Below are 27,993 nucleotides of genomic sequence, written 5' to 3' on the forward strand. Positions count from 1 at the left end.
TCCATTTAAAAAAATACAACTTTGATATTTTTTATTTATTTGGTACACTCTGTATCTTGTAAAAATATTTTTAAATTGTAGCTCTGATAGTCCTTCAACGAACCCAAAACTTACAATTTGTAAAAATTAAATAGTTTAGCTACAATACGCCGCGTCGTATGTGGTGAACAACCCTGTATAGGGTGTTCCATTACAAAACACAACTATGATATGTAACTTTTTTGGGGACACCCTGTAGAACTCTCTATATTTTTAAAAAATGCTCTAAATCAACCTATATACATATGCCCACAAAATTCTGGGGTCGAAATATACTACCCCTAAAAATATTTGCACTTATTTAAGACTCACCCTGCATAGTTTTGGCAGATAAATAGTTCCTATTAATTTTAATCAGGTTCTAATTTTAGTTACATTGAGTATTTTAACATCTTTGATTTTAACTTATTATTTTGCCAAAACCCCCTTGATTATATTTTTTTTATCGTATGAGATTTAATTTTTTCAACATTCAAATCTTTTCCAAATTTTGTCAGGTTTCCCAGGCGAAATCAACTGAGTTGAGTAGGGTTCCCAACCGTCCCGGTTTGGCCGGGATTAACCAGGAATCAGAAAGTTTGTCCCGACGAAAGTTTTGTCTTGGCCGGGACCTGGAAACTAAAAAAGTGTGTACTACACACATAATATATTTTAATTTCTAATATTTAATGTTTTGTTTCAATTAGTTAAAAGCTTAAACATAATTGTCCCGGAATCGCCGATGCTCAAGTTGGGAACCCTATTGATGAAACAAAGAGTGAGGATTTGTTATACTACCATTTAATCAAAGACTGAAAACTAGAATGGCGGAAACACGTTAAGCTGCGTATAAATATGTCGAGACGAGTGCGAGAGACACCCGAGACGAGTCAACCTCAAGCGGATTTGAGGTTGACTCGTCATATTTGGACGGGGTCTGAGCTTCGAGCCAAGCCTATGCCACAGCTTACAGAATAATATAGCTTGGACACTCGCCAATTTTTCCCACGCTCGAATTTAAAACGCCCTACTCCGACGATGCGCTAAATGAATTAAGCGACCGACAGTCAGCCTCATTCAGTCGATGCATAGCCTCCACCGGTGGCGCGTAGGGCCGTATTACGGAAGATTTTAATATTAACAATGCAAATGTCAATATCTGACAATAATAAAATTTGATTTTTAACTGTCACTCAGAGACGCTTTTGTTGTGATTTTACGGTTTGATTTCGTTTTGATTTCGTTTTGATTACGTTTTGATTTGTCGAATTATTGTAAAATTAAATTCCTTCAGAGTTTTTGCCAGTATTCTGTTTTAGACAATGTTTTTTAAAAATGGTGGGACAATTTGTGTTTTGTATAGACTCTTAATTATTTTTTATCATGGAGTTTAATTGTTGTACACCTGGTTTCCGAAGGATACAATGGTAAGTAAATTAAACATATCTACTTAGAGTTATAGATTTTTTAAATTAGTACTGCTAATAAATGCCACCTGCTGAGCAGTTATTTAATTTTATTACCGTGCATGTAAGGAATTAAGGACGCGCGTTGTGTTATATTAGCATGATCAGCAGATGATTACATCTAATTTAATTTGTTTTTATTATTTCAGGTCTCAAACGGAAACAAACTGGGAATCTTGCCTACACCAAAATTATATAGCCGTTTCCAATTCACTTCAAAGGGAGGAAAATTATGTAAAACTGCCTGCTATTTCCTGAAAACCGCCAAAGATTAAATTATAACTGTAACAACTTAATATATACTATTTCTAGTCTTTTTAATATATTTTTTAATTAATATCCGACATATAAGAACACTTTGTATGCTTTTAATTCAGTTGATTTATCGTTTATAATATGTTCGACCTAATTAAAAGCACACAAAGTGTTCTTACATGTATGTCCAAATTTATTTTAAATTAACTAAAACAACCCCCCTTCCCCGCACCCCTCTCTTCCATTAGTATTTCTTCCTCCATCTACCAGAGGCGCCCTTGTATAATAAAATTGAAATGTATTATAAGTTGCCTATCTATTTAATAGTATAAGTCTTTTATCTATGCATTATGGAGGGCTTAAAAAAGGAGATTTATCGGCAATGGGCAAATTTGAAATTTCTGTCCCCACTTTTAAGCAGCTTCCTCGGTTTGACAGCAGAGCAGCGTTGCCAATCTTTGTGGAATTCCACAAAATGTGTGGAATTCGTAATAATTTTGTGGAACGTTTGTGGAATAGAATAAATGTGGAATTTTGTGGAATTTTCGGAATTATTCCTTTTTTCTTTTTTTTCCTTATTTAGCTAATAGTAAAAAAAGCGGTAACCAAAAAAACATTATAAGACTCATTAATTTATCACAATTGCATTTTTGCCGATCTCTACTTGCACCTACACCGCCATCGGGCGGCAGTTGCTAAAAGCGAAATTCTCGCTCACAGTGCTAGAAACCTGTACCTACATATTAAAACCAGAGAAGAACAATACGTTTGTTCTTCTCTGATAAAACTATTCAAAACAAGAATCAAACGGTCAACCGGATCAATCGTGTAACGTGTCGGTCGATTGTTCATCAAAACCAAAATAATATTTTGGTTTTGGAAGGTATTTTATTACCTACCTTTTATAATATCAAGTTAGTATTTTTGTTCTTATTGTTTTGTTTATAGTTGTTTTGATTTCTGTATAAATTGTCTTTCAGTGTAATTTCCTTTGGAGTGGTGGTGGCGGTTGCTTTTACTGTTAGCTTTACATACTATTACATACTATTGGAATTGGAAAAATGGATAAATGGCTATTAAAACTTCCCAAAAATAAAAAAAACCATGAGAGTAATGAGGGCGACAGAGAGGTGGAGGCGTCTTCTTCTAGTTGCACAGTTGTGGAATTAGATAACAATGTAGGTTCAGTTTTTGTTTATTGTGATAAAACCTATCTGTACTAAAACACTTTTTTCGTGATGGTTCGTTTAAATTTATATTAATTTGCCATTTGAAAATTGACTGTCAAATCTTTTTTTTATTAGGATAAAGTCGCCTATACCTAATTACAGACTATATATAGGTACCTATATACATATATTATTATACAATAAATCTACTTTTTAGGATATAGGAAGTGAAATTCAACCTTCTATTTCTGCAATTGAGGTCGTTCCAGTCCAGGAGCCAGTTATAGGTGATGCCATCGCCACAGACGATGCTAATGCAAATTCACAGCAAATGCGAAATGAAATTGAAGTTACACGTAAAAGAAAAATCAATACCAATACCGTAAGTTTTTTACATTTTGTAATAAAACCTGCTTTTTTACCATTTTCTTTACAGAGAGCGCAGGAAATTGAAGCTATAGATCTTGAAAGTGATGATCACGGAGAAGAGGCGGAAAATCAAGTGAGCATTGTTAGGAAAAAAAAGCGTTTTACTTATAAGTTTCGTGACTCATGGCTGCAGCTTGATGAATTTAAAAACTGGTTAAAAAGATCGAGTAAAGTACAAAATAACAATGAATTTGCTAAATGCATTATTTGCAATGATGACATTTTGGCGCACAAAGCAGATATTTGTCGACACAGCTTATCATCAAAACATAAAAAAAAATTCAGTCAAGTTGCGGCGAATAACAAGATTGATAACGTTTTTGGAAAAAATACCCAATTAGATTTGTCAACAAGAAGGGCTGAACTCAAGCTAACAGGATTTCTAGCTTCAAATGATCTTCCATTTTTGTTAATGGACACTTTAGAACCCCTTTGCAAAGATATTTTTTCGGACTCGCAAGTTGCCAAAAATATATCTATTAGGCGTACAAAGGCTACGGCTATTATGCAAGCTGGATTAGGGGAAATTATAAGCAGGGATCTCTTTAAAAAATTCGAAAAACCAGGCGCCTTTTTTAGTATTATTATGGATGAGACTACAGACGTGGGATCCATTAAGCAATGCGCATTTGTGATCATCTACTTTTGCGAAGATAAGAAAAAAGTAGTAACGCGTTTTTTTGATATGGTGGAGGTAGCTTCTGGTACGGCCAAAGATTTATATGATTGCCTACGAAATACAATAACATCAAAAAAAATTCCCTTTGAAAATCTAGTCGGGTTCTCCGCCGATACATGCAACGTAATGTTTGGCGAAAAAAACTCTGTTTTTACGATGCTGAAGCAGGACTTGCCACAAGTTGTTTGTGTCAAGTGCTCATGCCATATGATTCACCTGGCTGCTTCTAAGGCTTGTCTTGCACTACCCCGATCGGTGGAAGACCTGGTGCGAAATTTAGGCTCCCACTTCAGTCGAAGCTATCACAAGCAGCAAAAATCTATGGAATTCCAGGAATTTTTTCATGTGAAAATCCACAAGATATTGCACCCATCGGTAACTCGATGGCTATCTTTACAAGGCTGTGTGGACCGTGTTTTAGAGCAATACGTCCCTTTACGTGAATATTTAAGAGAAACGGTGATGAGCGATCCATCCAGAACCACAGACGAAATGCTCCTTACTATGAATAATAAATTCACAAAGATCTACTTGGAGTTTTTTCCTACACTTTGGGACTCTTAAATAATTTTAATACCTTATTCCAATCAGAAGCGTCACTGCTATACAAAGTTAAACATGAGACGGAGCGCCTTTTAAATACTCTATGCACAAATTATATTGGGTTAGAACACATTAAATCATCCAACATTTTTAAAATGGACCATGCCAACCCAAGATATATCTTAGAAAATGAGAAGATATATCTTGGTGTCCTTGCAACATCAAGTCTACTAGAAATTAAGGACGAAGCTGATAGACAAGAACTGAATACATTTTTTAATTCTAGTATTAACTTTTATATAGAACTTGTCACGGATATCAAAAAAAGATTTACATTTAAGGAGCCAGTGTTCCAGGTAGTCAATGTTGTAGACCCAGTAGTGGCTCAATTGTTTGAAATTAAATCTTTAGTACATGTAGTATCAATGTTTCCCATTTTGAAGCAGCATATAAATCTTCAAGATTTGGACAACGAATGGCGGGAGCATGCTTTGCTCGAAGACATTGATAAAAATAAAAGTGCCGAAGATTACTGGGCTCAAATTTTTAGCTTAAAAACTTAGAGATCGTCATCAATTTCTTACTAATTTTACCTTTCTCAAACGCCAGCGTGGAACGAATTTTTAGTACTCTAAATAATATTAAGTCGGAAAATCGAAATAAATTAGGTCGAGATAGTTTGGTAGCAATCCTGCATACCAAAGGAGGTGTAAAAAGTGAGGGCGGCATTATAGCATTTGAACCAAATAACCAAATGTTAAAAGGTAACATTTGGAAAAACAAAAAATAAAAACAGTTTTACTTATAATTAATCTTTATGTGCTCATGTGCAATTTGAGGTTCCTATCTTCCTATACACTTTTATGTTTATGAGTTCCTTTGTGTGTTGTGTTATTTTATGTTAAGTTTAATGTGTTCCTTATGTAATATTTTTTTAGTTTACCTACTTTGCACACAAATAATGTAATTTTAGATAAGGTTTTTACGTGTTGTTTATGTTTATAATAAACTTATAAAAGTTTTATTTTTATTTTACCCAAAAAGAGAAATTTTTTAAAAATCCCTCTGATCTCGGTATATTTAGGTACTACATTTATATGAGTTTGGCGCCCTCTACCAATTGGATGCCGAAATAATAATTTTACAGATTTCTGTAAAGAGCGTCGCCCTCGAGATCAGTAGCTAGGTTCGGTATTTAGATAATGTTTAGATCTGCAAGCAATCCGACGAAATTTTCGACATATCACATATCACACGTCACTATATAATGTAAAATCCCTTTAAGATCACGTGGTTTATATAAAAACAATGTCGGATTGGTCGCAGACCTAAAGACCGAACCTGGCTAGTGATTGTGGAATTTTGTGGAATTTGGGTATGTTCGCTGTGGAATATAAGTTTGGACCATTGGCAACGCTGCTAGAAATACACAGCTTCTTATGGCAAGAATAACTATTTTGTTATAAATTATAGAGCCAAGTTAATATTTGGGCATATTTTTACCAGAGTTAGCTTTTAGAAACGTGGTTTTTCTAATTGAGCAATGTGCGTGGCTAAAATTGTGAATACAAAACCTTAAATTTGAGTTTGAAAAGTTAGTTAGGTTATATTAGATGCCGGTTTAATATATCCTTTTCCTAAGTTGATATTATAAAAATGTTTTATTATGTGGTTCTTTTTAGTGCATACACGACCGAAGAAACATATAAGCTGCTAAAATAAATCTTCCCTAGAACTGTTGTACAAAAAAGATAGAAGTTCCAGCAACAAATTTATCACCAGTTCAACCTTTGATTTGATGTAAACAGTAATTGTTTCTTGATGAGAAATGCGAATGAAATAGTTTATGGTGTGATTGTGTTAGTGTTTTATTAATAGTTTTGTTGATGCAGTTTAAAGGTTCATAGTTTTTCATTAAAACATTTGAAATTGACATGTTTACATGCAGTTTAGTGTGATACCATTTTAATAAACATTAAAATCTTTCGAACTAGTAGTGGTTTTATGGCGATTGACAGATTGAATAACGAAAATTAAGAGTATTTTATCAGGAATAACTTAATCATAAATGGAAACTGAAGACGAACGTTACCATTGCACCCTTTGATCGGTGTTATCTATTCCATAACTTTTTATAGCTGAAACTAGAGAGTAGGTATATTGAGCTGAAACGTTTCCTGTGTTCAATAGCGTTTTTTCTAGCGTTGAATTGTAAGTTTTAATGTCATTAGCAAAGTTTTGCAAATTGTCACTGTTTCGTAGACAATTAAATTCAAGATATATTATATTCAATGTCACCTAATAATTGTAAAGGTTTTTCTATTGATATTCACTTTATTAATATAAGGTAGGTTTGTAAATAAAATATTAATGAATAAATAATGTACTCAGTTTATTTCAAAAGCACAAAAATACAGAGTTGTGAATATGTATATACGCTGACTTATTTCATCATATAAATATTTATTTAGCAATATTAATACATTACAACTTTTGTTTCTATTAACTAATTCCACTAAATTTAATAAATAAAATATACAATATATAAATTTAATATACAATTTAGCACTTAGATATTAAATATCTATATGTACTATGCCAAAAAATAAAACAGGAACATCATATTATATCAAGAACACAAAAAATTACAATTTAAAAAAAATGCATTCTAAAAAAATACCTAGCTACAATATACCTACATATTAATTTAAAGAGCTTATTCATATTCATAAAAACTATTCTAAATGGTTTATATACACAATCAAAAGTATCAACCACAATACAATAATTTTCAAATTATTTCTTATTATTCCTCAATGAAAAAGCGTCTTGCGACGGCTAGTCAAAAATCTAAATAATTTTTATAATAAATTTACAATCTGACATATCAAACTATTTTTCAAATTTGTGAACATAGTAACTCTACTGTCTGTAACATCAACTGGCACATTAGTAATATCACGAAGAATTTCATTCTCATTCTCAAAGTTAGGTTCTGAAGTTTGATTTTCAACATGATTAATAGGCAGACCTTTTACTTTTTTTGAATTAGAAACTTTTTCAGTTGCTTCACTCCTTACACATGGTGGTTTCCTCTTTCTTTTATTACTAGAGAAATATGAAGGCAGGTTAGGAAAAATTCTTGGAATTGAACCCTCCTTTAATAATGGTCTACCCCGCTCAATTCTACTGATAGTTCCGTCAGTTAATTTGATCTCATAATGAGTCAAAATATCTTCATCTAGAAAATGTAGTTCACAAACAGCATCTTTGCTGCTAAGTGTCTTGTCTGATCTGGGTATCGCCTTTTGCCACTGCTGTAGCAAGCTAGGATCCTAATAAAAGATATATAATTGTTAAATAAAATAAAAAAAAAACATTTTTCACTATTAAAGCTGTTATTTTGAGAATACGATCTTGAAGTATAAATATTTAATATTCACTTTCAATAGCACTGTTCAAACTGTGGTTAATATAGGTACATGTCAACAGGTAATTTTAGCACCTAGTAAGTATTAAATTATTTTAATTTTATAACAAGGCCTCCTAGGTTATGTTATACACATGTTGATTTTAGGCTATATTTCCTATTAATTTGGTTTATAATTTAATCTGTACACTGACAGTATATAATTTTAATGTTTTTCTTAACATCTATCCATAATTTTTATAAATAAATAGTCATACTACTTACATTAGGAGCTTTGAAAAGGCTTGGGTTTCTTTCACCCCGTTCTTTATTTGCCTTGTTTTTATTGGGATTCCCACTTGTACAGCCAGGTACAAAGCAATTTCTACCACGACTCATTGTTGTACTAACCTACAAAAGTCAATGTCATCATTTTTTAATTTTTTTATAATTACAAAATAGTATAAATTAGAAAGTATTGCAAATAAACGAAAAAACGCAATCATTACCATTACACGTTAGCATATTCGGTAATACCGTATATTCTGTGCATTACATATTTTCGATTATAGCCATTATAGGTTTTAAATAAATGCATTTTACAGGAATCTATAAAAATATATTTTCTGTGCCCCTCGTTCTTCTCTGTTTTATCACATTCCTTAGTAAATAAAATACACTTTGAAGAATGCTTTGTTTATAAATAATTCAAATAAATCTAGTCTGAACTAAATTACTTTGATCATGGTTAAAAAGTGGTTAAAAAATACTAAATAAAATTAAAAAATATATAATAAATATATCCCATATTCAAATACCCCGCTCTTTTCAAATGTCACTTTTTTAACTAGCATTAGCAGCGCCCTCTCATCCATGCCAAAAAAGACTGCAAAATAAGACAAGACCGCTCGTTGAAGTTTCATCGACCTTTTTTAAAATTTGTAAGTAAATCTCCACACGTTTTATCCAATTTTAGCTAATAACGGAGTTGCTAAAGCGATCTGCCACTTCGTTATATAAGGAACGCGTTCTTAAAATCGAATAAAAACGACGATATCGGCGATCTCCACTGGACTCGGCTCTACAATGGCAGCCAGCGATTCTGCGGGCGACGATTCTTTGTATCCCATCGCCGTCCTAATTGATGAACTCAAAAACGAAGATGTTCAGGTAAGTTTTTACGAAGTCTTTAATTACCCCCTGTTAAAATTATCAAGAGTTCATTTTTATCCAAAAAAAAATCAATTCAATGCTCCATATTTTTATCTGAAGTTTACACCTGTATATTTTTTTGGGAAAAATGACTAATAAGTTATTATTTATTGAAATTAAGTGTCCGTTATCGGATTATTCATGACTATTTATTTTATCTTCATTTTTACACATTCTCAAATTAGTGATCATAATAAATACGTTATTACTAATTAATAATTTGTTTATATTTTTTTAGCTACGTTTGAACTCAATTAAGAAATTATCAACTATAGCACTTGCCCTTGGAGTTGAAAGAACTCGAACTGAATTGATACCATTTCTAACTGAAACTATTTACGATGAAGATGAAGTTCTCTTGGCTCTAGCCGAACAATTAGGCCAATTTATAACGTTAGTAGGGGGCCCCGAATATGCTTATTGTCTTTTGCCACCCCTAGAGAGCTTAGCTACTGTAGAAGAAACAGTAAGACATTTTTTTTATTAAGAAAAAAAACATTTTGTTACCTATCTGTTTAAATTTTTTAGGTTGTTCGTGACAAAGCAGTTGAATCTCTTAGAGCTGTAGCTCAACAACATAGCCCTGCCGATTTAGAGACACATTTCGTACCTCTAGTACAGAGATTGGCAGCTGGAGACTGGTTCACTTCCAGAACTTCAGTGTGTGGACTATTTTCAGTAATAAATTATATTTTGTTTTAAAAGAGTCTGTTATAATACAGTAAATATTTTAGGCTTGCTATCCCAGAGTATCTTCTACTATTAAGAATGACTTACGAGCTCATTTCAAACTGTTATGTCAAGATGATACACCGATGGTTCGTCGTGCAGCAGCTACAAAACTAGGAGAATTAGCTCAGGTGGTTGAATTGGAATACTTAAAGTCTGATTTGATACCAATGTTTGTAAATTTGGCACAGGATGAACAGGTTATTGCTGACTTATTCTCAATTTTGATGTTTTTTTGTTTAACATGTTTATTTTAGGACTCTGTAAGACTTCTTGCAGTCGAAGATTGTGTCAGCATTGCTACATTGTTGCCTCAAGAAGATGTAGAGCAACTTGTAATGCCAACTTTAAGACAATGCACAGGTATTATTGCATTCTTATTATTTTTGTTAGGTTGAACTTTAAAATTTTGATTTTTTTTTAGGTGATACATCTTGGAGAGTACGCTACATGGTGGCTGACAAATTTACAGAACTCCAAAAGGCAGTGGGACCAGAAATAACTAGAACAGACCTGGTTCCTGCCTTCCAGACTCTTCTCAAAGATAGTGAGGCTGAAGTTAGAGCTGCAGCGGCTAACAAAGTGAAAGATTTCTGCCAGAGTTTGGACAAAACCCACCAAGAGAACATTATCATGACAAATATATTACCTTGTGTGAAAGAATTGGTAAGTTTTTCTGATTTTAATGCAGGGGAAGTGTTTACATTTTTATTTCAAGTTTACATCTAGGTTGCTGTTCATTAATTTTTCTATAAATATTTATTATATTAATCTAAGTGTGTTTTTCTAGGTTGCCGATCCAAATCAACACGTTAAATCAGCCCTGGCATCAGTTATAATGGGCCTGAGCCCCATTTTAGGCCGTCACAATACCATTGAACATTTACTGCCCCTCTTCCTGACACAACTCAAAGATGAATGTCCAGAAGTTAGACTGAATATCATTTCAAATTTGGATTGTGTAAATGAGGTATGTTTTGAGAGTAATTTTGTTTATTTGACTATGTTACACCAATTGACCCTAGTGGTGTAAAAATGAGACGCTCCATATTTAGGTGAAAAATGAGACATTCAAATAAAACATCGGTTTTGAGAAATATTTAGGTTTGTTACTATCAGTGGCGGATACAGAGGGGGGGCCATGGGGCCCGGGCCCCCCCTAAAATCCACAATTTGGGTTAAATATTAGGCTTTTGGGTTAAAAATAGCGCCCTAAAAAGCATATTCTACATTATTTTTTATTTGGGCCCCCCCTAAAATAAATTCCTGTATCCGCCCCTGGTTACTATTAATTTAGTTTGTTACTATTAATATTTTAATGTCACTTATTAACTAATAATAATAATGATAAGTCTTTATTCATCCTTGAAATTATACAAACAGATATTACCATATTTCTTACTACATAATTTTCTTCATTTTTAATTTAATATATGTAAGTATTTTACACTTTCAGTTTATAAATGTTGTTTACGTGTAAAAAACTATTTATTACTTTTTCAACATTTTAAACTACACTTTTTCAAACATGTTCTTCAAATCTTGCAATTTAATAGCTGTTAGTAAGAAGTTTCACTTCAAATATGCGCACATAGTGCACACACAGTAATTTTTAATTTTTTTAGGTTATTGGTATACAACAACTATCTCAGTCCCTACTACCAGCAATTGTCGAACTGGCTGAAGACTCTAAATGGAGAGTAAGGTCCGCTATCATCGAGTACATGCCCTTGTTGGCTGGCCAGCTTGGTAAGTGATCCAAGAATTCGTATTTATTATTTTTTAATGATAGCTGGTGATTTAGGCAGGGAATTCTTCGACGAGAAACTGAACGCGCTGTGCATGACGTGGCTGATGGACCACGTGTTCGCCATCCGCGAGGCCGCCACCCTCAACTTAAGAAAGCTGGTGGATCAGTTTGGGGCCGAATGGGCCGAAACCACCATCATTCCTAAGGTGTTAGCCATGGCAAGAGATCAAAATTATTTATACAGGTAACAATAAATATTTTAATAATTGTTAGACTTTAATATTTTGTAAGAATGATATTTTTTAATTTGATTTTTTTTATATATTTTTAAATACGTTTTTAATTTTTTTTATATTTATAAAATCATCCACTGTTTATAAAATGATCTACTGTTTATAAAATTATCCACTGTTTACAGAATGAACCACTGTTTATAAAACCATCCACTGTTTATAAAATGGTACACTGTTTATAAAATGGTACACTGTTTATAAAATGATCCACTGTTTATAGAATGAACCACTGTTTATAAAACCGTCCACTGTTTATAAAACCGTCCACTGTTTATAAAACCGTCCACTGTTTATAAAATGGTACACTGTTTATAAAATGATCCACTGTTTATAAAATGATCTACTGTTTATAAAATGATGCACAGTTTATAAAATATCCACTGTTTATAGAATGAACCACTGTTTATAAAACCATCCACTCTTTATAAAATGGTACATTGTTTATAAAATGGTACACTGTTTATAAAATGATCCACTGTTTATAGAATGATCCACTGTATAAAATCATCCAGTGTTTATAAAATAAGCCAATGTTTATAAAACCATCCACTGTTTATAAAATGATCCACTGTTTATAAAATAATCCACTGTTTGTAAAACCATCCACTGTCTATAAAACGATCCACTGTTTATCAAATGATTCACTGTTATAAATTTATCCAGTGTTTATAAAATAATCCACTGTTTATAAAATGATCCACTGTTATAAAATCATCCAGTGTTTATAAAATAATCCACTGTTTATAAAACCATTCACTGTTTATAAAATGATTCACTGTTATAAAATTATCCACTGTTTATAAAATCATCAACTTTTATAAAATGGTTCACTGTTTATAAAATCATCCACTGTTTATAAAATGATCTACTGTTTATAAAATAATCCACTGTTTATAAAACCATCCACTGTTTATAAAATGGTACACTGTTTATAAAATGGTACACTGTTTATAAAATGGTACACTGTTTATAAAATGGTACACTGTTTATAAAATGATCCACTGTTTATAGAATGATTCACTGTTTATAAAATCATCCACTGTTTATAAAACCATCCACTGTTTATAAAATGGTACACTGTTTATAAAATGATCCACTGTTTATAGAATGATCCACTGTTTATAAAATCATCCAGTCTTTATAAAATTATCCACTGTTTATAAAATGATCCACTGTTTATAAAATAATCCACTGTTTATAAAACCATCCACTGTTTATAAAATGATGCACTGTTTATAAAATCATCCAGTGTTTATAAAATAATCCACTGTTTATAAAACCATCCACTGTTTATAAAACGATCCACTGTTTATAAAACGATCCACTGTTTATAAAATGGTCCACAAATCCAAGCATCTTATAAGCTCCAAGCCTTGTTAACAATACATACCTATATAGTGATAATTAAATTTCAAGCTGGTCCGTAGGTTTAGATCCCTCAGATTTGTACATTTAGTTTTTCTCGTTAAAATTTGATTATTGATATTATGGTAATCATTCTCGATTCTCGATAAAATTAATTGTACGTGTAAGACATTGTACTGCACATCCCAATATTTAGAAAATTAGAATGTGGTAATTCCAACAAAATTGTTAAACTTTCAAAAATTTTTATAACCCAATATTTACGGAGATAGCTATTGGCTAAAATATACGTGAACACTTTGTACTTTAGAGTTATCCTATTATACATTTTTTTTCAGAATGACCTGCTTGTTCTGTATCAATGTTTTGGCCGAGGCCTGCGGCAGCGACATAACAACCAGATTACTTCTACCAACCGTTCTCAGTATGGCAAATGACAAAGTGGCCAATGTCAGATTTAATGTGGCCAAAACACTACAGAAAATCGCTCCACAGCTTGATCAAGCAGTTATACAACCCCAGGTACAGTTTTTGTTTAAATTATTGGTTCTTTTAAGTTTTTCGTCATCTGTCTTAATTGAAAACATTGTTTGAAGGTTTTTTTACCTAATTTTCGTTTTATATTTACTTCCCTGATATTTTGTTGCTATAGAAGTTTAAGTACTCTCAAATTTTAAGGAAAATTAAATAATAACTTTTTACTTATATTATTGCTAAAATTATTGTTATATTGTATGCTTTGTTTTAGGTTAAACCAATTTTAGATAAGTTAAATATGGATGTGGATGTGGACGTCAAATATTCAGCGTCTGAAGCCATTTCAGGCATAGCTGGTAAGTGTTAAGAAAATAAACATTTTGTAAACTCTTGGTGTAGTATGTTTATTTCAATTATCATATATTTCTCGTGCCCATTCATAACTTAATGCTTAATTTTTCTGCTTCAAAATTACATGATTTATTACAATTTCAGTTTGAAAAATGTGTTATAGTTTGTTCAACAACCGTTTGACGTTACGTCATCTATTACTCTAAACCAGATAAAAGAGATTGTCAACGTCATTACGATATTTCTTAAAATACTGCACGTTATTTCTGGTAATCGTCATTTGATTTGAGGTTCTGGTTTTATTGACAAGTATTAATCAAAGTCAATAAAAATTCGATAACACTCTCAAAAGATAAATTTGGAGCATTTATCGCTATCAGGAACTGGCATTCTCTTTCTAGTTTATATTTTTATGTTTTTTTAATATATAATATTAAATTATATTATTCTATTATTATGTATTTAATATACAGGGTGTCCCAGAAATAAGTGCAGATATTTTAACTGGTAGTATACTTCAACCCCAGAAATGAGTTTTTTTTCGCGAAAAAAAAATGAAAATTCGAAATTTTTGGAATTTTTTAAAATTTTTAGTTAAAAAACATAATTCAGATCCAGTGGTTCTCAAACTTTTAGCAAAATATTTTTTTTTGGAAGTTTTCAAAGTAAAATAACTCTGTTATTTAGACTTATTTGAAAAACGATAAAGAGAAAATATGTTTCTTTTATCGATATCTACCACCTCTTAAAATACTTGCACTTATTTCTGGTACACCCTGTATAATAATAGATAAAAGGAGGATCAATATACCGATCTGGTCTTCGCAACTGCGTGGTCTGGATTTTAACGTGTAAGACAGTGATGTCGAGAGCTTAATGGAAAATCAAATGAATTAAAAAGAGATAAAGTTGGGGTGATACATTTCTTCTATGCGGTATTGCCGGATTTTGCATCAAAATTTCAAACCACACAAGTATGCGTTTCTGAAAAATATTGCATCTAGGGTTGGAACTTTATTTTTCACAATTAGTTGCTCATTTTAGTACAGCTGTAATAGATTATATTTAGCTTAGATATAATAATATCTTCATTTCAGTAGTACAGGGTGGCGCCGCTTATACGCCGCGGAAGCTCCAAGGAAAACGGTAGTTTATATCAAAACGAAATTTTAGCAGCATATGTCGGTTAACTGAAAGCATTTTATAGAAATATATAGAATTATACAGGGTGTCCCCAAAAAAAGTTACACGTCAAAGTTGTCTTTTTTCTAATGGAACACCCTATATATTAATTGATTATCGGATTCTAGAAAAAAAATAAGGTGAGTTATATTAAAGAAGCATATACCTAAAAGCTAAGGATTTTGACATATTTCACATTTTGTGAAAATGAAGAGTAAATTTTAAATTTCGATAACAGAGCTACCTAAATTTTAGTTGACCTTGTATAGCCTGATATTTAATTACAGTAACCATTGTATGTTAAACCAAATTGAAATTTGACCCAAAAAGTTATACAGGGTGAGACAAAATTAATATGAAACATTAGTCACTTTTAAAAGCAAGTTACTCCTTTATTTTAAATGGAACACCCAGTATATTTTTCCGGTGTTCAATGAGGAATATATCTTCAAAATAGTATTAAGGTTGCCTACCCCTCAGACAAAGATTTTCCTAGATATTTTAATTTTTATGATTTTACGTCAGTAGATCTTTATTATTTGAAAAAATCTAGGGTGGCTGTGTGATATACCTTTTGTTAGTTTAACAAAAATTAAAGATTGTACAGTAAAATACTCAACGGTAATAAAAAGATACACGGTTAAAACATATTTTAATTATTACAGAATTAAAACTAGATATAACCCTATAATTAGGTGACAAAATTAGCTAGATGAAATCAAATGCTCAAAATGCTTCCTTTCCTGTTAACTGTATAAAATGATTGTCTTTTCAAAAGGATCTTTTCATTTTAAAAGGCATATGTGGAGTTCTACCTCGAAAAGCAGCTACAATAATTTCTCTCATGTTGTCGACAATAGTTGGTCGAGTTTTGTAAACACTGTCTTTAACATATCCCCATAAAAAAACAGACTAGATAAAATCAAGAGCATTTAAGTATTCTATTAATTAGTAAATGCACACTGCATTCACCAACTAATAGAATCGTATCAATTCTCTCTGATGTAGGATAAGTTTGCATTTTCGACAAATTTCTGAGAAATTTTTTTGTTTTAACTGACACAAAATGATAATTAGTTGTTACAGTTAGACTACTTAGACTCTTAGACAGCTATGTTAAAGTAACGTCAGACATATCACAGGCACCTAGATTTTATCAAATAATAAAGATTTGCTCAGATCAAATCATGTAAATGAAAATATCTAGGAAAAGCTTTGTTTGAGGGGTAGGAAACCTTAATAGTATTTTGAAGAGACATGAATTCTCCATTGAATATCGGAATAATATATTGGGTGTTCCGTGTTCCATTTAAAATAAAAGAGTAACATACTTTTAAAGGTGACCAATGTTCAATATTAATTTTGTCTCACCCTGTATAACTTTTTGGATCAAGTTTTAATTTGATTTAAAGTACAATAGTTAATTTAACTAAATATTAGGCTATACCGGGTAAATTCCAATTTAGGTAGCTTTTATTGTAATTTAAAAATTGTTCTTTATTTCTAGAAAATATTAAACATGTTAAAAACCTTACATTTTAGTCATATACTTCTCTTATAAAACTCATCTTTATTTTTCTCCCACAATGCAAAAATCAATTAATATATAGAGTGTTCCATTACAAAAAACACAACTTTGATATGTAACTTTTTTTGGAGACACCCTGTGGAATTCTCTATATTTTTAAAAAGTGCTCTGAATTAACCTACATATGTTCACAAAATTTCATTTCAATTCAAACTGTCGTTCTCCTTGGAGCCTCTGCGGCGTATGAGAGGCGCCACACGGTGATATATTTGCTCATTTTAGCTGGCCAAAAGGTTATTTTTAAAAATTAATTTTAATGACCAACAAAAAATGTTATCTTGAAACCCAGGAGATAAGGCATCTAAAAATAACTTGCTTTTTGCCATACAAACAGGTATTCTTATTTAGAACTAGTTCCAATTTGTCTGTCTCACAAGCAGAGTGTTTTCGGCTTAAAAATTGCTTTAGTTTAAATTAATAAATTTTATTTTTTATATATTTGTTTCCAAAAGTGAATATGGATTGTGACGAAGCAGGTAAATATAGGACTATTTCATATTTTAATCAAATGAACCTCGTTGGTTTTTCAAAGCTACGCCTAGTGAAAGGTATTAACTTTTTTGTATGTCTTTTTTTTAAACGCCTAAAGTTGTTATGTGGTTCCTTGCATTTCCCGACAAAAAACTTTGATCATTTGAAAAAAGCCTTTGCTCTTCTACAAAACTTGATATTAAGTAGCCGCCAAATGCCGCCACTTTTGAAAAAAATCTAGTTTTTAAAAACTAGCGCAGTTTATTATTTTTTGTGACGTACATCTAATTCGGTATTTTTGCATTTAAGGACCTGCTGGAGATAAGATCTTCACCCGAAATCAACTTTTTAATCTGATGAGTCAACAAAATTTGAAAGTATTTGACGAAAAATTGGCATTTTTGTAAAATTATCTTCTTACATACGATGCTTTTTCTGAAGATCAAAAAAGAGAAATTAAGCACTTTCACGTTTGCAAGCCGAATTTAAAAAAAGGTGGATAGAATGTCACAAAACTACACACATATTTCTAAATAAAAATGCAAAATGGTTAGAGGGAACATTTTCTATACCGAGAATAACACGGCCAATCGGAAGACCTCAAAAAACATTTTCAGAGCTAAGTGAACGAGGCAAACGAAGAAAAACCATCCGAGAGAGTACTGGTGCTGAAAGTCTTACTTATGCTGCCCGAATGAAGTTGAATGAACAAGGCAAAAGAACGGAATCTAAACTGCTCGCAGAAATCACCACAATTCCAAATCGTTCAAAAGAATATAATCAAGCATTTTCTAATAGGTCAAATAAAAATATACAGCGACTTTTAACGTTAAATGCATTATCCATGTTTGTTGAGGCTAGTCTTTCTAGAAAACAGTATGAAATTATCAAAAGTTCAACCAACAAAATTTACCCATGTTACAGCTTATTGCTGCAAGAAAAAAAGAAGTGTTATCCAGAAAAAGAATCTTATAGAGTCACGGAAACCTGTGCAGAAATTAAATTGCAAAGCTTAATGGACTTAACTGTTTTAAGATTATCTTTATATTTAGAAGAGGTTTTGTTAACTTTAAATGAAGAGGAACGTAGCTCTCTGATTCTTCTTTGCAAATGGGTTGTGATGGAACTCAGCAAGCGCAATACAAACAAAAATTTCAAAATGACGCTGATTCAGACGCAAATTTGTTTCAAAGTTCTTTTGTCCCATTACAACTAATTTCAAATTTGAATAACAAAGTCATCTGGAAAAATCCCACGCCATCATCGCCACGTTTTTGCCGACCCATAAGATTAAGCTTTATTAAAGAAACAGCAAACATAATTAGAGACGAAATTTGTTACGTAGAAAGTGCTGTTGCTTCCTTAAATCCAACAAATATTTATTTACAAGATAAAGCCCTTGCAGTGAAACACGTTTTGCAACTAACAATGATTGATGCTAAAGTCTGCAATGCTGCTTGTGAAAATTCATCCACTATGAAGTGCTATATCTGTGGAGCAACAACGAAGGATTTTAACAACCTGAATGTTACTAAAGAAAGCAATCCGGAATCGTTTTAATTTGGCTTATCTGTTTTACACACAAGAATTAAGCTGTTTGAAAGTTTACTTCATATTTCGTACAAACTGCCCGTAAAGAAATGGAGACTTCAGACTGAACACGAAAAAGAAATAGTTACAAACAAGAAAGCTGAAATTCAGGACAATTTTAAAACAACTCTTGGACTTTTAGTAGATATTCCAAAACAAGGTTTTGGAAATACAAGCGATGGAAACACCAGTCGCAGGTTTTTGCCGATCCAGAAGTCTCCTCTAAAATTACCGGAATTGATATATCCCCTTATTCATCGGTTTAAAGTAATTCTTGAAGTCATTTCTAGTGGCTATAGGGTGAATACACAAAAATTTGCCTGTTATACAAGAGAGACCTCCGAACTATATGTAGCACTTTATCCTTGGCATCCAATGACACCTACTATGCACAAATTACTTGTGCATGGTGCAGAGGTAATAGAACATGCCATTCTTCCCATCGGACAGCTGTCTGAGGAGGCTGCAGAAGCCAGAAATAAACATTTTAGGTTATATCGACAAAACTTTGCCAGAAAGTTTTCTAGAGAATCCTGTAACGTGGATATATTAAATCGTTTGCTTTTAAGTTCAGATCCATTTTTATCAATGACAAGATCACAACCAAAGAAAAAGACTTTTCTAAAAGAAACTTTAGAATAGAATTACTTCTTCCAGATGAACCCTTGGCTAGTACAACCCTTAGAACCGAATCGTCTTCCGACGAAGGTCAGAGTGAAGAAAAAAACTCATCAGATGAAGATTCGTGGTTTTCCTCAAGTTCGGATTAAATTTTTAGTTGCAATTTTTCTTAAGAATATATATTTTTATTAAAACCTATTTTTTCGACATTTTTGTTTTAAAAAGTGGAGATCTTTGAAAACAGCAAAAATTTTGGCTCTTACATTCAATTCTCGTTAAAACCAACAAAGTTATTTACTTCACTATCCTCGAATATTTTTGACCACCTAAACTGGGAAAATAGCTCACCGTGCGCCACCCTGTATACATAAAAGTTTTTAAAATAGTTAATTTTTTTCTACACAAACGAAAGAAACCGACAACACGGTATGCCGCTTTATATTTATCTCTGTCACCATGCATTAAAATACAGACCACGCAGATGGGGTAACCAGTGCTAATATATTATCCGATAATGATGACGTAACATTGAACGAATTTTTTAATCGCATTGTATATTAAACAAGCATTTCTTTCTTTAGCTCTAGGTTGAGAGATCTTGGGATGAATCGAGACACATTTAATGTAAGTAAGGAAGAACAAAAGAGCTGCAAACACCTTTATACATAATATTAATAATAATTATAATAATTATCTCATAGAGTTTGGTGATTATATTGTTACACCCTTATCATTTATATAAAAAAACCGTCAGTATGTACAAGGATGACTACTTTAGAACTTAGTATTAAAAGGTATCAATCGCGCATTGTTTTTTGTTAAGTATTTATGTTTGCCATAACGTTAAAAAATAATCTAGATTCATTCTTTCAGGCGTTGATCGCAAAGTACCGTATGATCGAAAAAAAACGGCGTCAAGTTGGCTTGGAAATGAGGATCCATGACATTTACCGTATAATTCTACATATAAAATAACAGCGATCTTTATTTCCAAGCCAACTCGTATGTCGTTATTTTCTTCGGTCGTACGGTATATTATTTATAAAATAATGAACGAAAAAAAACATTTTCTCGAATTTTTTTACTCTTTTTTGTTTCTTGATTAAATCAATTTCTCTTTAATGACTCTATCATCCCCAGGCATTTATTTTGGTAATTTTACTTATGTTTAAATGTAAATATTTAAAAAATGTAATGTTTAATAGTGCAAAATAAATTTTAATATCAGTAAAAGTTACTATCTTTTTTCCTGTGTAAACATTCATTATTATCATTTTATGCACTAGCGTGTACCCGCGACGCGATTAATCATTGGTAATGGTGATGATAAAGCAAAGCAAGAATTTTCATTAACATACAAACTGGATAAAATTTTCTCACATTTATGTCAGCATGAGAAAAAACAATATGGCGATATTGTATTCATCTCGTTGGGATTTGACTTTCGAAAAATCCGTTTGACAAAAATAAGCTTTTTACGTCAAGCAGTTTAAGCAGAATCGTGGTTAATCAATTACCCAACTTTTTGGAACACCCTGTATGATTTTTTAAAAAAATTCAAAATATGTAAAAAGCAAAATAAATTATGCGTGTCCAAGCGTTTTCCCGAAAGACAAGCGTTTTTTAAATAACAAATATTGTAATATTGAGGGGCGTTTTCACCCTCTTGGAATTTGAGATTCGAGAAACCCCTCCTTATCGAACCTCTTCACCCTACAGTCAATCCGTTTGCCAAAAATCAGCTTTAAACATCAAGCGGTTTAAGCAGAATCGCGATTACTCAATGGTCATATTTTATGAAACACCCTGTATAAATTAAAAAAAAAATCTTAAAATATGTAAAACAATAAAATAAAATATACGTGTTTAAGAGTTTTTCTGAAAAACTCACAGGTTTTTAAATAAAAAATATTCTAATATTTGATGGGTAGAATTCGAGTTTCGAAAAATCCCTCCTTATCGTACCTCCACCCTAAAGTAAATCCGTTTTCCAAAAATCAGCTCTTTACGTCAAGCACTTGATGCAGGATCGTAATTAATCAATGACCAGATTTTTCGAAACACCCTGTATACGTTTTTGAAAAACCTTACAATATGTAAAAAAACCTTTGAATAAGAAGACTAAGGAAGGAGCATATCAAAAATCTTAGGCACACCGCGATGGGCTTCAAATATGGCCGACTTAAATTCCGGTTTATCAGTGCCGTTCTAATTTTATTTAAAAAATGTAAAACCAAAGTAAAACTATGATGTAGGGTAGACGTGGGGTAGACTCAATAATTTGTTGTTTTATTTTACGTTGTGAATAAATGTTGGTAGTTATTAAAATTGTTATAAAAATATATAATTCTAATAAAATAGATAAGTTATAATAAGTATTTATTAACACAAACATCCGATACGCTACTGAAGCAGGTAAGTCAAATTAACGTATCTAAATTCTTTGACATCTAATCTTTGACAAGTAATAAATAAAAGCTAAAATGCAAGAAAAATATACATTTAGTTAATTTAAGTGAATTTCGTAAATGATCGGTTTACTACACGTATGTATATTATATAGTCACTTACTAGGGAAAAGTTGTTCCATTATTTCACTCAATTTTTGCCGAGTTCTACTGCACGCTACACAACCAACTATTTTAGAGTCTTTTTCGATAAATCGCGATAGTGTCACTGTTAACTTAAGTTCTGCCACAATTTCCATCTAGATTTACCACCTTTATACAACTATCAGTAGTAGAATAAATAATAAATAAAATAAAATAAGCTCTGTAAAGACTGACAAATCCACAAAATTTCAAATCAAATTCAAATGTGTCAAATAGAACTGTCAAGGATCCCCACCCTAGAGAGCTTTTATGGCGCTTTTTCCGCCCACCATGCATGAATACATGGATAGCATTATGCTCCTTCCTTAGTCTTCTTATTCAAAGAAAAAAACAAAATAAAATATACGGGTTTTTTCGGAAACTTGATTGTTTTTTAAATAAAAAATATTGTAATATTTGAGGGGTGGTTTCACCCCCTTGGAACTGGAATTTCGAATAATCCCTTCTTATCGAACCTTTACACCCTAGAATCAACCTGTATGTCAAAATTGAGCTTCTTACGTTGAGTGGTTTGAGCAGGATCGTGATTAATCAGAATCAGTGAGTCAGTCCCGTAAGGATTTTATATATTAGTATAGATTGTGTCCTCCTTTCTTGAGTTATAACTCATCATACAGTCTCGGGGCTTTGACAAAAACCAGTATCTGAGACGACTTTACAGAAGTTAGTTCTCCATCTCTGATATCAGTTGTACCTACTGATGTAAAATAACTGGTAATTTATGAATTGATAATATAATAAATGGTAAGAATCGACAACAATATACACAATTTTAAGTTTATTTTGTAAAAATATAAATGGGAATAAACAAAGTACATTTTTAGTAGTTACAAGAAAAGTAAAAAAATATATGTATAAGTGTATATTTATCCTTAAAACAAAAAATATAATATTAAATATGCTATTTGCTACTGACTTCTGTTTCAGTGGCGCCCTCTATAACTGATTCTAGTTCACTTTTAGGCCTCTTCTTCACTACAGTGGACGACCCCACTTTAGAACTATTCGATTTAATTCCATCGTCTGTCACGTTTGATTTGTAGGATTTGCTTCCTTTTGAGTCTAATCCTTTCCTGGTTCTGCTTTTGTCTTTGTTCCTATCCTCTAATATTCTTTGTTCCAATATTTCATTAGTGATTCCCTGATGAACAATGTAAAAGATTCTCACACAGAAATGGTATAGGAATGAAAGAGTAAAGTGTTTTTTTTTAATTATTGTAAGAAAAGATACAATACAAGGAATACAGCACATCTTAAATGATTCTTTCACAGAGTAAGAAATTACTGTTGAGCATGAAAAAATACGGAAATTTTTTACTAACAAAAAAATAATATATACAAATCAATTGAAAATCAAAGAATATACAGGGTGGTGCGAACTGTATTCCGGAAACTTCGGCAGCATATTCTGAAGATTAAATTAAGTAAAAAAGTTCGTATAAATGTATGTCCTAAAATGCGCAGTTTCGGGGATACTGGGCGTAGAAGTTTCATTTTTATTTCGATTTTTCCAAATAATTTATGAAGTAACGTCAATATTTGGATGAAAATTGGTATCTGGAAGTTTTTTGACATGAGAAATTTGATTTTGATGTCAATATGACTCCTACTTGTAGAGGGCGCCACCTACATATTTTTTAACTGGTTTGAAGAGTAATAACTTTTCGTCCGTACCTGTAAAAAAAAATTCCCAAATTTATTATTTCAGTCAAATAACTATCTACTCAACGTGTTTATTTTTTTGTCAAAATAATTTCTAAATATCTAAAGAACGGTTGCTCGTAGCTATTTTTACCAAGAGACATTTTTTACGTAAAAAGTCACGGAAATGCGTGTATTTTTTCACTCAGTAGTTTTATACAGGTACGGACGAAAAGTTATTACTCTTCAAAAGAGTTAACACATGTAGGTGGCGACCCCTACAAATAGGAGTTATATTGACATCAAAATCAAATTTCTCATGTCAAAAAAAATACCAGACACCAATTTTCATTCAAATATTGAGGTTACTTCAGAAATTATTTGGAAAAAATCGAAATAAAAAATTAAATTTTACACCCTGTATCTCCGAAACTAAGCATTTTAGGACATATATTTATACGAACGTTTTTACATATTTTTATCTGCAGAATATGCTGCCGAAGTTTCCGGAATACAGTTCGACCACCCTGTATATTAGGGATATTAGCTTTAACTATACAACCAATATCAATCAAAATATCAATCAAATTGTTGATATATTGTTATAGTATGAGAGCTAGCAACGTCGGAAAAACAAGTATTTTAAGACGTCTGGCTCTTTGATATATCTTTTACTATGCTCTCTAGAACAGCATGCGGCCCGTCTGGCTGCCGGTAATCGTTGCGTTCCCTAATGCGCCTTGAAAGAAGATCCTATATTTTTATTAGTCCTTTAAATTCTAGTATTGAATATAAATCAAACATGTCTCCATAGCGCAGTGCGTAGAGTTTCCGACCACGAACCGATGATTCAGAGTTCGAATCCGGGTAAGGGCAAATAACTTTTACTAAACACTTTTTATTTTATTTTCGTTTATATTCTGATGGTAAAGTATTAAGTATTTGTTTTTTTTTAAATTACCCGAATTATTTAATACTTTACTATCAGAATATAAACGAAAATAAAATAAAAAAGTCGTTGTCCTTGCCCGGATTCGAACTCTGAATCATCGGTTCGTAGTCGGAAACTACACATTGCGCTATGGAGACACGTTCCATTTATATTCAATACTAGAATTTATAGAACTAAATTAATAAAAAATATAGGATCTTCTTCCGATGCGCAGTAGTGAACGCAACGGGTATCGGCAGCCAGACGGGCCGCATGCTGTTCCAGAGAGCATATAAAAGATATATCAAAGAGCCAGCCGTCTTAAAATACTTTCTCGAAAACGTTGCTAGCTCTTAAACTCTTATAAATGGCTTCGTATCCAAACAAATTGGGCATGAAATTTGACAAAATCTCTAAAAACGCCAGTAGAAATTTTATGAAGTCATTAACTGCAAATTTGTAGCTTGTTAAAATTTAAAAAGTCTTGAGATTTACATTTGTAGAAAAAATATTTATACAATATTATTCTTTTTAAAAAATTACCATTATTTCAGTTAATGTTTTCCCTCTGGCATATCCACAATCTCCCCTTCCAAATATCCATCCTGGAGCTATTCCCTCTGGATCGTACAATAAAACAGCATTTCGACATGATGTGTACAATATTCTTGATACAAGAACTGTAATAACCTAAAGTAACAAATCGTAAAATTAACAATTATTTATCTATAATGGAAAATTGCTAAAAAAAATTAAAAACCTATATAGGGAAATTTCGTACATGCAGTATCGTAATACCACTAATAACCATGGTAATAAGGTCGATTATCCATCCTAGTGGAGCCTTCATTTTTTCTACACATCCCTTAACATTCAAAGAGTCAGTTATAGTGTCTGGAGCGTCCGCCCATAGATTAGCGAGTGCAGTTTGCTGGACGGGATCGTGAAAACACTGCATCGGATACTGAATTTTGCAACAGGACCAAGGGATGACAGGTAGGTATAGTTTGTTCTTGTCAAAACGTAGTCTGAAAATTATTTTTATTAACATGCATATACCGTGCTGGCAACTGTTACTTTTGGGTCGGTATTTACATGTGTGGAAGTAAATCGCATAGGGATCTTATTAAGTCGGAGTGAGAGAAATGCGACGGTGTGTTATTGCGGCGTTGCCGGTACGCCTTTCCCTATCAAGAGAAGTAAAATCACGATCATCGCAAACCGCTTATTTTTAAAATACTTTTTTTTCGAAAAGGTAACTAGATAAAATCATTAGATATGTTGCTAAGCATCTGAAATGGAATTATAAGGATATCGTTAGAGTATTCATTGTTTTATAACGAGAAAACATTCTCATTTACTTTTAGTGCATAGCAGTTTTCAGCAATTGTGTAACTTTTATATTTATAAATATTTTCATATACTGTCTGCGAAGAAAATATAGCATTATATTATTTTATAGCATTATTATATATATTTTATATTATTATTTATAGCATTATATTATCATATATATAGTTTTTGAAAAAAACTACAATCAATTATTTCTAATAGATTTCGAGATATCGATTTTTGAATTCAGAGTTCTAATAGCGCAACCACTGTCGAACACCATCTCAATCCCACTTATTTTTACCAAAATGCAAGTGTTTCTAACTTACACTTAAAAATTTCCAAGCTATAGGGAACATTACAATGACTCGTTAATAAATAAACAAATAAAGTATAATGAGACGAAATTATATCGTGGAGCTGAACGCATGATGTACACCTTTCCCTAGAACTTTAAGTACTGACAGAGGTACTGATTGGGTCAACCGGTCGACTGCGCGAGAAATCTGCTATATCCCCTACCACGTCTTTTAGCAACGTGCACAGTTTCTCGGTTTATTTCGTATGTTTGGCAACGTGTTTACTGTTCTCTCTTTGTTCAGTACGTTATAAACGCATTGTACTCTTCTTACATACGGAAATCTCGACCCAAGACTAACCTTTTCCAGCCCTTAGTATTTATATCACTGTCTAGTCATTTTTCGTTTGAGCTAAGCGTTTCATACATGATATAAAATGTCGAAACGTGAAAAGAACTAGGTACTTATATAAGAAAATTATCAATTTGTAAACAAATCTTACTCTTCAACTTCTTTCGATTTTGTATTAATCATTGTGTCGTCCATCCATTCGATACTTTGCCAGTCTTTATATGATTCATCCCCACAACATTCTAGGCGATATTGTATAGTATCTATGGTTTCTTTTGAGTCTAAGTCTGTCAAATAACTCTTCATACCACCTCAAAAGAAGACATTTATTTATATACAGAGACTTTGGAATAGGACTTTATAGTAGTCCAAAGAAAAAGTAATTGTAAAAAGTAACTTTTGTAAAATAGTTTTTCCCTACTCATTTACAAATAAAAACTATATTATTGCTCTGACCTTACTTTGAATTGAATTTTTCATTGATTTAACTATGTGTTTGTTGACTTTTCTAGACATATTAGCTATAATTATTAACATTATTACAGTATTGGTTCCAGCACAATACCACAGTAGCAGTAAACTTCTTGTACTTTTTCTAAAAACATAAAAAAATATACTGCCTTATTAATATGATTATTTATCATTTATATGGTAAAATTTTAACTTAAAACTGCTTCAAATTAATGAATACTTACTTATGAGCTTGATTAAAACACTTGTAACAAATTTTAATCCCTATCAGCCAATTCATCATGATATTTACACCAAACACTCCGTACACTACAAAAACAAAGTCGATTTCTGCCTTTTCTGTTAGTATTAATGGAGAAATAGACACTCCAACGTATATGGACAGACCAGTTATGGAACCGCCTAGTACTACCTCAAAAATATTCAAAACTAAAAAAATTGTAATGATACAGTTTCAAAAAGGTAAAAAATTGGAAGAAAATACCTAGGAATATTACTGATAATGTTTTTCTTTGATTGTAGCTGAGCTTGAACAGGCCAATGGCCATATCATTTAGAATAAAACAGTGTAAATAATTTTTGAAAAAGTCATTTTGACCGGGGACATTGAAAGTTGTCAAAAAGATATCATGAAAATTAAAGGTGACGAGAGTTTAGTTTTTAATATACTCTAAAATTTTTAACAAATAATTAGTCATTTTTGTAGGTAAAACAATACTACATTTTTTATGTTTTAATTGTATTAAAAAACATTCTACA

The 27,993-nt window shown here is 31.8% G+C and overlaps 4 protein-coding genes across 8 annotated transcripts in view; 2 read left to right on the forward strand and 2 right to left on the reverse strand.

Moving 5' to 3' along the window:
- LOC115888344 (serine/threonine-protein phosphatase 2A 65 kDa regulatory subunit A alpha isoform-like) overlaps nucleotides 1-20,830 on the forward strand; it is a 26,434-nt gene extending 5,604 nt beyond the window's left edge. Inside the window, 1 exon segment of the mRNA XM_030908049.1 lies at nucleotides 20,179-20,830. Coding sequence (XP_030763909.1) covers nucleotides 20,179-20,189 — 11 coding nt within the window. The 3' untranslated portion in view covers nucleotides 20,190-20,830.
- Nucleotides 2,088-6,492, forward strand: LOC115888345. 4 transcript variants are annotated; one of them, XR_004051235.1, is made up of 4 exons: nucleotides 2,088-2,917; nucleotides 3,126-3,290; nucleotides 3,345-6,104; nucleotides 6,242-6,492. XR_004051235.1 is itself a non-coding variant. In XM_030908051.1 (4 exons), the coding sequence occupies exons 2-4, from the start codon at nucleotides 2,801-2,803 to the stop codon at nucleotides 4,578-4,580; spliced, it is 1,518 nt and encodes a 505-aa protein (XP_030763911.1). In that variant the 5' UTR covers nucleotides 2,088-2,653; nucleotides 2,720-2,800; the 3' UTR covers nucleotides 4,581-6,309. The 4 variants fall into 4 exon arrangements, 2 of the variants coding, with proteins under 2 accessions (XP_030763911.1, XP_030763910.1); XR_004051234.1 differs by having other exon boundaries at nucleotides 3,345-6,153; nucleotides 6,242-6,309; XM_030908051.1 differs by having other exon boundaries at nucleotides 2,088-2,653; nucleotides 2,720-2,917; nucleotides 3,345-6,309.
- LOC115888347 lies at nucleotides 6,087-8,372 on the reverse strand. Its single transcript, XM_030908052.1, has 2 exons — nucleotides 8,254-8,372; nucleotides 6,087-7,894 (listed from the first exon to the last, which is right to left on the reverse strand). Exons 1-2 carry the CDS (start codon nucleotides 8,365-8,367, stop codon nucleotides 7,421-7,423), a joined length of 588 nt encoding a protein of 195 aa, XP_030763912.1. The 5' UTR covers nucleotides 8,368-8,372; the 3' UTR covers nucleotides 6,087-7,420.
- A 2,226-nt stretch (nucleotides 20,831-23,056) lies between the features above and the next one.
- On the reverse strand, nucleotides 23,057-27,979 carry LOC115888334 (photoreceptor outer segment membrane glycoprotein 2). 2 transcript variants are annotated; one of them, XM_030908038.1, is made up of 7 exons: nucleotides 27,719-27,979; nucleotides 27,459-27,663; nucleotides 27,225-27,358; nucleotides 26,915-27,074; nucleotides 25,563-25,809; nucleotides 25,325-25,471; nucleotides 23,057-23,350 (listed from the first exon to the last, which is right to left on the reverse strand). In XM_030908038.1, the coding sequence occupies exons 1-7, from the start codon at nucleotides 27,780-27,782 to the stop codon at nucleotides 23,111-23,113; spliced, it is 1,197 nt and encodes a 398-aa protein (XP_030763898.1). In that variant the 5' UTR covers nucleotides 27,783-27,979; the 3' UTR covers nucleotides 23,057-23,110. The 2 variants fall into 2 exon arrangements, with proteins under 2 accessions (XP_030763898.1, XP_030763899.1); XM_030908039.1 differs by having other exon boundaries at nucleotides 27,459-27,646; nucleotides 27,719-27,832.
- Between the last annotated feature and the right edge of the window lie 14 nt (nucleotides 27,980-27,993).

Source organism: Sitophilus oryzae, unplaced genomic scaffold, assembly GCF_002938485.1.
Source record: "Sitophilus oryzae breed Bouriz unplaced genomic scaffold, Soryzae_2.0 scaffold_732_pilon_pilon, whole genome shotgun sequence".
In the NCBI taxonomy this organism is placed as follows: domain Eukaryota; kingdom Metazoa; phylum Arthropoda; class Insecta; order Coleoptera; family Curculionidae; genus Sitophilus; species Sitophilus oryzae.

What these genes read in the sequence shown, in the direction of transcription:
- LOC115888345 (XM_030908050.1), top strand. Translation starts at nt 2,801, where the DNA reads ATGGATAAATGGCTATTAAAACTTCCCAAAAATAAAAAAAACCATGAG. An exon ending in TTGTGGAATTAGATAACAAT is followed by an intron (nt 2,918 to 3,125) that starts GTAGGTTCAGTT and finishes TCTACTTTTTAG; the next exon opens with GATATAGGAAGTGAAATTCA. An exon ending in GAAAAATCAATACCAATACC is followed by an intron (nt 3,291 to 3,344) that starts GTAAGTTTTTTA and finishes TTTTCTTTACAG; the next exon opens with AGAGCGCAGGAAATTGAAGC.
- LOC115888347 (XM_030908052.1), bottom strand. Translation starts at nt 8,367, where the DNA reads ATGAGTCGTGGTAGAAATTGCTTTGTACCTGGCTGTACAAGTGGGAAT. An exon ending in GCCTTTTCAAAGCTCCTAAT is followed by an intron (nt 7,895 to 8,253) that starts GTAAGTAGTATG and finishes ATCTTTTATTAG; the next exon opens with GATCCTAGCTTGCTACAGCA.
- LOC115888334 (XM_030908038.1), bottom strand. Translation starts at nt 27,782, where the DNA reads ATGGCCATTGGCCTGTTCAAGCTCAGCTACAATCAAAGAAAAACATTA. An exon ending in AATGAAAAATTCAATTCAAA is followed by an intron (nt 27,075 to 27,224) that starts GTAAGGTCAGAG and finishes TCTTCTTTTGAG; the next exon opens with GTGGTATGAAGAGTTATTTG. An exon ending in GTGGTATTACGATACTGCAT is followed by an intron (nt 25,472 to 25,562) that starts GTACGAAATTTC and finishes TTGTTACTTTAG; the next exon opens with GTTATTACAGTTCTTGTATC.